This window comes from Arachis stenosperma, chromosome 9 (assembly GCF_014773155.1).
Source record: "Arachis stenosperma cultivar V10309 chromosome 9, arast.V10309.gnm1.PFL2, whole genome shotgun sequence".
NCBI lineage: Eukaryota > Viridiplantae > Streptophyta > Magnoliopsida > Fabales > Fabaceae > Arachis > Arachis stenosperma.
This window is the reverse complement of record NC_080385.1, coordinates 148,923,852-148,934,001: the sequence shown is the minus strand read 5'-3', so window position 1 is coordinate 148,934,001 and position 10,150 is coordinate 148,923,852. Positions and strand designations below refer to the sequence as shown.

General features: G+C 37.9%; 1 protein-coding gene across 1 annotated transcript; it reads left to right on the top strand.

Annotated features, from left to right (window-relative positions):
• The first annotated feature begins 1,416 nt into the window (after positions 1-1,416).
• On the top strand, positions 1,417-5,567 carry LOC130950076 (protein FAR1-RELATED SEQUENCE 5-like). The gene is made up of 10 exons (XM_057878635.1): positions 1,417-1,539; positions 2,807-2,866; positions 2,972-3,081; positions 3,166-3,717; positions 3,806-4,156; positions 4,249-4,261; positions 4,460-4,504; positions 4,600-4,942; positions 5,138-5,421; positions 5,529-5,567. Exons 1-10 carry the CDS (start codon positions 1,417-1,419, stop codon positions 5,565-5,567), a joined length of 1,920 nt encoding a protein of 639 aa, XP_057734618.1.
• Positions 5,568-10,150: the final 4,583 nt, after the last annotated feature.

The window sequence follows — 10,150 nt, the reverse complement described above, 5'->3', positions numbered from 1 at the left end:
AAGAAACGGACCTGATTACCTTGCTTAGTGATGTCGATGAGGACCCAAAGGAAGTTTTTGAAGTCAATACAGTTGATATGCCACCTCCAAAATCCATTAACAGGGTGGTAAATCCAAGGAGTCACGTGATTACAACCATGTCTCAGCCACCGCATATGATTAAGCCAACCCAAAAAGCTCCCTCTGGCACCAATTCTAAGGGAAATTTAGTGGCAATAGGTAGCACGGCAAGATTTCAAACACCAGTAACACTTTGCATCTTATGAATTTTCCGATTTGTAATATCATTTTTTATCTTGTGATATGGTTCCGTTACTAATGTTGATGCATGGGGAAAGCGTAGCATATGCTGTCAAATGGAAATGCCTCAAGCACTGTCCCACCAAAGAATAACCATCGCAGCACCCTCGTTGAAACACTAAGTACGCGACTGCATCTCCAAGCTGCTGCACCAAGAGGAAAAATCCTATCAGGGAAAAAAGTCAAGCATGATGTTGCATCGTTAGTGGGGTTATCATTTACTTTCAAACCAGTCCCTGTGATGAATTTAAGAAAAGAACATGAGAAAATCGAAGCATATATCTTTTGTTCATCACTTGATGGGGAGTAAGTTGTTGCTTTTTAAGTGTCTCCATGAGAAACCTTACATGAAAATGACATTGAACTAAAATTTGTTTATCCAATTCACTGAACTCTATTGCAGAGAGGAGATCATTAAGCATGGGGACTGCAGAATCTCTAGAGCGCAGCTAACATGCATGTGCCCAGGGCATGAGATTTCAGAAGAGGTTTGCATTTAAGAATTAAAATTCCATAAAAATTAACAACACTAACTCATTAATTCTTCAGTGATTTACACATCGAAACAATAATATAAAGGAAAAGTATACGTTACCAAGAGAGAGTCTGCCAACTATTACCAACACAAATTAAAAAAATTAAAATAAATTTATATGGCTAAATTAGGCTTAATGTGGGGTCCATGAAAAACATTTTGAAAAAATAAGGAAATGGTAAACGTGGATCAGGTTAACCTCAAACTAGAGAAACCCAATATCCCAACCCTTTCACGCAACCACTTTTCTAAGAAACCATCGCCGAACGTCTCTCTCGTACAATTGGCCAAAATTTTCAGTCACCGGGACGCCGCCGTGCCCAGTTCGCCAGTGACCATCTCTCCCCCCGATTCCAATTAGATACACCAACAGCCTCATGGAAGATAGATGCGACGTACGTCCATGGTGGTGTCGTGAAACCGTTGTGCCGTGAACTATATCAGGTAATATCTCCGTCCTGATTTTAGTAACATCAGTAAGAATCTGCAATAGCCTTTCCATTTGTGACACAAACCCTTCCTCGAGTACCGATTTCCGGTGTATGTGTCTGTGTTGAAGGCGAGTGCATCACAATATGTCAATGGATACACCAATTTTTGAAGAAGCATTGTACGGCAATGCGTATGACGTGAGGGAGAATTCTAATTCCACCGACATTAATGTTTCGTCTTTGAGTGAAGATGACACACCACATGTAGAACAAGTAATTCTTCCTTTAGTAGCGTCTTTGATTAGGCCTTCCAGCAACCATTTTTTAATGTTTTAAATTATGGGTTATTAACAGGGATTCAGATGTGTCTTGTTTATTTTTTCTATGTTTTTTTTCCAACTTAATTTGCTTAATGTGACTTTTTCATAGTGACTTAATGTGTCTTGTAGTGAGTTTTCTTGTGATATACATAGCAATAAATTCAGTTGAGAATGACAATATATTTTGAACAACAGACAATGCATTGAGATCCATGTATTTTTTATTAGATATTTACGGTTTTAGGAATGGTTAAATGAGCTTTATATTAGCAAATTGAATTTGTATTTTTTGGCTCTATAATTTTTATTTGGGAGTACACCAACTTATTCTTGCATGTGTTTTGTTCATTTTAGATCATTCACTCATATTTTTTTTCTCAGTTTAATTTGCTTAATGTGTGTTGTTCATGATAGGTTAATGTGTCTTTTAGTGAATTTTTCTGTGATACATGGAGCCATATATTTAAATTGAGAATGAGTGTATATTTTAAGCATACATAGTCTTTCTTGTTTATTTGTAGCAATACTCTATGTTTTTTTTTTCAACTTAATTTGTTTAATGTGACTTTTTCATAGTGACTTAATGTGTCTTGTAGTGAATTTTCTTGTGATACACATAGCAATAAATTCAGTTGAGAATGACAATATATTTTGAGCAATGCATTGAGATCCATGTGTTATTTATTAGATATTTGCGGTTTTAGGAATGGTTAAATGAGCTTTATATTAGCAAATTCAATTTGTATTTTTTGGATCTATAATTTTTATTTGGGAGTACACCAACTTATCCTTGCATGCGTCTTGTTCATTTTAGTATCATTCACTCCTATTTTTTTTCTCAGTTTAATTTGCTTAATGTGTGTTGTTCATGGTAGGTTAATATGTTTATTACAAGAAAAACATAGTAATTTTTTATACCAGTTTAGTTTGGTTTGTCCATTAGTAGGTATTATCAAAAGTTAGCAGGGATACACTTTGTTGCATGAATTGTGTTTTACAATTTCTTAGTTTAGCATGTGGAGATGATGTTTCCAGCTTTGAGTTTTTTTTATTTTTTTTTATTTTTTTTATGGCTTTAATCATCGATAGTAATTTTTTATACCAGTTTAGTTTGGGTTGTCAATTAGTAGGTATTTTCTGTTTGTTGGCAAAGTTTTTATTAGTGTTGAATGGTCGATGTGTATCTTGTTTGGTGATATGTCCTCGTTTATCGATTTTAGGAGAAAGAATCTGAAGATGCTTTTCAGGAAAAGGATGATGCTACGGTAAGCAATAATGAGGTGTGAAATATATTTTATTCTTCTCGCAAAATTAGTGACATATTGGAAATTGTTTAGATTGATGTGGTTTGTGTTGAATGATGCATTTTCTGTATGGATTTGCAGGTCTCGGATCACATTGGAATTCCAATGGCGGAAATCCCGTACGTAGGATTGAGATTTGATTCGTTACAATGGGCACAAGAGTTCTATTCTAATTATACGAAGAAAGTTGGGTTTGTGACGAGGATTAGGAATACAAACTTTGACAAGACCAGGAAGTAATTAAAGGTACCTATTAATCAATCGATACACTGCAGTCGTGAAGGTTATCGGGAGTCTCGAGTGAAGGCAGCAATGCGGGTAAAGAGAATAACAACAGCTGGGTGCAAAGCAAGGATGTACGTGATGCTTGATAGGAATAATAATAATTGGTTGGTGACCAAATTAGAATTGAAGCACACCCACGCGTGTTCTGCCGAGCAAGCTATGCATTACAGTGAGTATAGAAAACTGACCATGCATGCCAAGTGTGTGATTCAGAACAACGATGAGGCTGGCATACAGTCTAACAAGACTTATCTCACACTGGCGAACGAGGTTGGTGGGTCATCAAAGTTGGGTTACTCAGAAAAGGATGTTAGAAATTTTATAACGAGGAATTTGCGCTGTGCTGACGTAAACGAAGATGTGAAGGAAATGATTAGATATTTCATGCGAATGAGAGATATAAACCCGAATTTCTTTTATGCAGTTGATATGGACGAAAATAACAAGTTTAAGAGTGCGATATGGGTAGATGCAAGATGCAGGGCATCGTATGAATATTTTGGAGATGTGGTATCGTTTGATACAACGTACAGAAGGAACAAGTATGTTTGTGTTTTTGTCTCCATTATAAGGGTTTACATTTTTTCAACAATATTGTGATTTAGTAATTTTTGGCTATCTTTATTGCAGGCATGGACTTCCGTTTGCATCTTTCGTTGGTGTTAACCATCACGGCAAGTCCACACTACTCGGATGTGTTTTGTTGGGTAATGAGAAAATTCCTAGCTTTGAGTGGGTCTTTAAAAACTGGTTAAATTGCATGGGAAATCCCCCACAGGCCATCATCACGGACCAGTACAAATCCATATTTGGCGCAATTAAAATTGTCTTCCCAAATACTAGACAGCGATGGTGTATATGGCACATAATGAAGAAGATACCACATAAGCTCGGAGGATATGCTAAATACAGGGAAATAGATGATAAAATGCATGGCACTGTTTGGAATGCCTGTTCTGAAGAGTCTTTTGAGAAAGATTGGTGTGCATTTGTTAATGAGTTTAACCTACACAAAAATAAATAGCTATCAGGTTTGTGCTTTATAATGCTCTTGTATTATTTTTGGATGGTAGGTATGCTTGGAAGGTTCGATCTTTACTTTACTAGAATTCAGCCCCCGTTGTCATCGGATGATTGGTTACCAATTTGGATACTTTTACGGAATATTTTTATTTAAGACGTAGATGTATAGTTGGTTCATTAAGTCTTTAGTGGTGTACTGTGATGTAGCCATTTATTCATGATGATGATTCCCGATTTGATATGTATGTTTTGGTTTTGTAGACCTTTAAGAAAATCGTCGAATGTGGGTTCCAATATATTTCCAAGGTGAATTTTGGGCTAGTATGAAAAGTACCCAACGGAGTGAGAGTATGCACGCCTTTTTCGATGGTTACCTGCATTGTAAAAGTGGACTGGTTCAGTTCGTGCATGAGTATGACAATGTGCTTGGGAACAAAGAGCAAAAAGAACTGGAGGATGATGCTGCAGACTCTAAAGGAGTTGTCCCATGTTCATCGAGCTCTACAATTAAAAGACAATTTCAGCGTGAGTATACAACCTCTAAGTTTAGAGAAGTCCAACATCAATTCAGTAAAAGAGGGGATTGTTTAGTCCGTGGGGTCACTCAAGAGGGTGATTTGTTTCGGGTGACCGTGAACGAGCAATACCTATTGTATGGAGAGCCTAGATCTTGGAAGTACAGTGTTGAGCTTGACCCCAAGACACACAAGATTTGGTGCGAATGTAACATGTTTGGCTCAAGAGGTATTATTTGTTGCCACTGTCTTGCTGTGTTGTTTTATTACGGAGTAGACACAGTGCCATCTTGCTATGTTATCCCTCGATAGAGCAAGAATGTACAGTGACAACACACTTTCATCAAGAGCAGCCATGACGAGAAGCGATCGGACGAAAGCCACAACTTATTTAGACGATTGTGTTCACACTTCTACAATGTAGCACAAGATTTTGTGACATGTGAAGAAGAAGCGGCCATGTTACATTTGGGTCTTGATCAGTTAAGGTCAAAGTTGCTTGATTGTTGTGCGAACTTGGTGTCCAGGCGTGTTCCAAGTTCACAAAATAGCACGGTTACACAGGAAGACCCCCATCTTGGTGAATCTGACATCCAAGGTCTTTCAAAGGTTTCAACGAAGGGTCGGCCAAGAATGAAGAGGCTTGGATCTGAACTCAATGCCTCAATCAAGAACTCTATGCGAAGAAAGAAGAAGAATCCACCGCTGGTATGCGTTTCCTTTTCCCATAGTTTCAAACCACTTGATAACTTGACTAAATGGATAAAGTTGTTAGTGTTATTCACTTTTTATCTATGCATATTTGTTATCTTTAGGATGTTGATCAAGCATTGAATCAAGATGTAGTGGGTTGATCTGCTAAGAGAGCGAATGGATCACAGGAACATGGCGGGTTCTTGTCATTGTTAAACTCATTTCGGCCTACTTAAAAATTTTTTTATTATAGATTTGTATGGAGATATCCCTTTATTAAGAGTAACCTTTTTACTCTAATCATTTTCAATTTATTCAGGTTGTTAAATAAATAAACATGGTTAACAACGATATATCATTATTTATTGAGTTTATGTTCATTGATTAATATTGTTAACTCCTGATGAGTTTGTTAACTTTAAAATTTGCTAAGCATTGAAGGTTATGTGATATTGATTAACGAACACGTAAGAAACATCTCGAATAAGACACATCCATATGAATATACCTAATATAAAGTCATCATCGCAGAAGACAGATCTAGCAGAGTATACTACAGACACATCTCGTAAAAGACACATCTCGTAAAAGACACATCCTTATGGAGAGATTTCCTAAAAATTTACATCTAGAAGACAGTTCCTGGAACAAGACACATCCCTATGAAGACACATTCGTAAAAGACACATCACGTAGAAGACACATCCCTACGAATACATATCATAGAACCTCACCTCTAAAGACACTTCTTGGAAAAAGACACATCCCTATAATTACACCTCATAAAAAGTCACTGCTAGAGGACACTTCTTGAAAAAGACCCATCCATATCTAGCCACTAGCAACACGTCACAGCAAAAAACACCTCTCCCAGAAAAGACACATCTGAATTTAAACAACATCCAAACCAAACTATTGGTAAAACACACATGTACTGGGTGACAGATCTGTGGAAAGCCACCTGTAAGAATCTACGGTTAAAACAGACACATAAATTAGAATTTACACCTCTACCAGAACAGAGTTCTATTTTCAGTCACCTGCGTGCAAAATGTGAGTAACAATGCATGACTAAGATAAGTAGAGACATCCAGAGACATGTAGGAACCTCAACAGGTGTATTCATTGACAACAATTACACTTAAAGAATGCATTAGTTGTCGAGCCTGTGCACAAAATTATCCCAACAAAGTTTGTCAAGGTCTATAGTGCAACTACCTATAAATAACCTAACAATTCAAAATAAATAGTCCCATTGTGTAGGGAAAGTAATTTGTCTAGTCCTAACAAAATATAGCATAGGATGTGAGGATATTCCCTCCACATGTAAACAAGGAGTTATCTGGAGCCTTCATCTTCCCATATGTTAGATCCTTTTGGTGGACTTTTTCTTCGGCTTTCCTCCAACCCGCCAAAGTATGCTCTTTGTATCAGGAGCTGTGAATGGAGTTCTAACATCCATACGTTTGTTCCTTGGTTAGTTGCGGTGCACAGGAGGTTGAGCACGGCTGTCAAGGGCATTCAAGGCAGCTCCAATGGACATATTCTTGTGATATAGGATGATGTCCAATATTATTTCTAGCCTGTATAACTTGACCACATCCTGCATATAAAAATCAATGTTAAAGAAATGCTTATCGGTACAGACGTTGACATGTGAATACAAAATATGGTAATAACGTATATAGGTTAGCGAGCTCACATATTCCCAGTCATTTAGTTTCTTGTCTTCGGTCTAGTACTCCATGTATTTTATTGTATACACACCATAGTCAAATCTAAGTGAACGAAAAAAATGCAATTTTGTTAGTGGAACAACCCAATGTAACTAAACAATTAATACATTACGAGATTTTGGAGGGAAGACTCACCCATTTGGTTGAATTGGCATAGAGGCATAAGTGCAAGGCATGCCTTTTTTTGTCAGCCTATAAGTTGGGATGGCCACCTGTGCAATATCTTCAATGATCCTCGCCTAAGACACAAACAACTAAACTTAAACGAAATACTAGAAGAACGGTTAAATATAGCTTAATAGGGATGGGCTGGTGAGGTACCGCATATGAATCTAGCCTGCTCCGTGCTGTATCAGGTTTACTGTATATGCTATCCAGTACAAACAGCCTTTTGCCGGATACATCAAATGCATACACCCACCAGAGACGGGTGATACATACAGGGAAAAACCACTGCACAACCAACCATTGTAACTAGGTATATTACTTGCATTTACAAAGAAAAACAAATATCTTTTGTGATAGTGCTACGAGTATAGTAAGTTATTGCACCGCAAACATACGTACCCAATTTCTATTTGCAGCGATTTCCTTGTCGAAACAGCTAGTATCAGCACCAAAGTTTTGACCCAATCCGACATACGTTGGATTCGGTCCATCATGATAGTTTTCCAGATTCTTTGGGACCAAAATCATTTCCTGTACAAGTACGAATTATCAAAAGTTCATAAACTGTACTGTAAATAAATGATTAATATTGACGTTTCTTTACCAGAATACCCGGACACACGCAATAAAAGTCACGCATAAATCTTTTAAGACCTGAATCATTGAATGCGCAACACATCCAGTGTACAACCTACATAACCAATTTGTAAACTAATCAATATCGACAACGCGTGAGCAACAAACAAACTACATAAACATAATTTTTCGTTACATACCTTGTTATTTAGCCATGCACGTGGTCTCAGTGTGCACACATCCTCCCTTGATAGCACTAGGAGTGGTCTACCCTCATATGACGCCAACATTTCGTGGCTATCAAGAGAAATGTTCACAGCCCATCCTCTGATTCTTTGTTCTTCCCGCTTGGTGATTTTTCGACCCCGAAGTAATAGATGAATAAGTCGGGAGGAGAGGGTGAGGGTGATTTAAATAGTTGCGTCAGACCAAGAGAGAAAGAAGGGCGTTGTGGACTTGGAGTGCGGTAGGAAGAACCTCTAGGAATGATTGTCTGGATGGGTCTATGCTAACGGGTCTCGATGGGTAAATGCCTTTTTCTATATTTTCCCAAATCATTTCGTACTCCGGATCCCACTGAGATAAGATGGCAGGATGCCTATTTAGAATTAAAAATAACTGCAGTGGTCAACCATAGGAATTGTTTGGGAGGCTATTTGAACAAAAAAAAAATTTATACTACTACCAAAAACAATGTTATGTAGTAATAACTTGCCTGTCAAAGAATTTAGAAGAATATTCCTCAACCCCTGAAAACTCAACCAATTCTGTTGATGGTGTTTTTGGTTCAGGAGCAACTGTCTCAGTTGGTTGATTAGTTGATTGCGACTGCATGCTTGTGATGATTTTCCCTTTTACCATACCACGCTGAGGTGTCCTCCTTTGAAGAGTCTTGATGTGGATTCTGATGCCAATGGGCTGGTCATCGTCGTCATCATCTTCTGAAGTCCCTGTTTGATGGGTTGTGCGCAATGATGCCCTGCTAAATCCCCCCTTCAGGGTGGATCCCTGAAACCACAATATCAAACAAATTTTTCACAAACTCCTCAAAGTGGTTTCATAGTATACACAGAACCCAATGCTAAATGACAGAGCATTACACTAAGTTTTATTAAATAATGGCACAACCAATAACTAGTTTAACAATAACTTTAACCATTGCAGATGTTCCAAACTGCATAGCTGCAAGTAACAAATACTAACAAGGAACATCTTGCTCACCTTATGGTCCTCTTTTTCCTTTGTCTTATTAGTCGTTCCTGCATCTTCAGCCCTCATAAATGATTGAGGTTTCATCCTTGATACAGATCTCCAGCGCAATCTCTTTGCTATTGGCTCATTGTCATTGTCATCACCGTCTGACGCAACTGCATGTGTATCCGGGTCATTGGAAACCTCTCTAACTCCATCCAGGCGAGAAGATTCTTTAAATCACATCAACAACACAACTCCAACGTAAATGAAAGGTAAACATAGGCCTGACAGTTTACGTTTAACCACGAAAAAAATACTAAGCAAATGTTAATCCTAACTCACTTTTCTGTGGTCCACGTCTACTTGTTCAGGGCTTGGGTCACTAGTTTCCTCTATAACAGCATCCTCCTTGCCATCATCTTTATTCCGGCCAAGTTCACCGCAATCCTGTTGTTGGCCATTAACTAGTAAGAAGACACATACATCTACCGCAGCATTTATCAAATACGGACATAATAAACGACACAACCGTTAGCGACATCTTCCATTGCTTAATAATAAAATCCAAAGCCATGATATTCATTCACTCAAAAAATCCATTTTGCAGTCAATCGCATCATACATCAAGCTATGAGTTAAAAATTGACTATTTTAACACATAAGCAACAAATTGATTACCTCGGTTGAATAGTTTCTGCCATAGCACTAAGTTCCTTGGCAGTCCATGTGGAAAGCCATGGCTCGGGTTCTTGACAACCCTTGAGTTCACCGTGCTTTAGCTTCTGAAAGTACAACACCTGGAGATATTGTAAGAAGATGTCAGCTTCAGAGATGCACATCTTAGTCATATTACATTAAATTTTAAATTAACAGCATTACCAGCAACCCAAGCATGCAGCCCTCACAGGATTTGTTCTTTTTATGTTGGTACTTCTTAATTGCCTGTTCTAGAGAATTAAAAATATGCAATGGCCAACGATATCTCGTCGGATCAGATACATCAAGGACTGTGTCGATGTGCCACGGGGAGATTACATGTTGCACGGTCGGGCACAAAAACATTTTCAGCA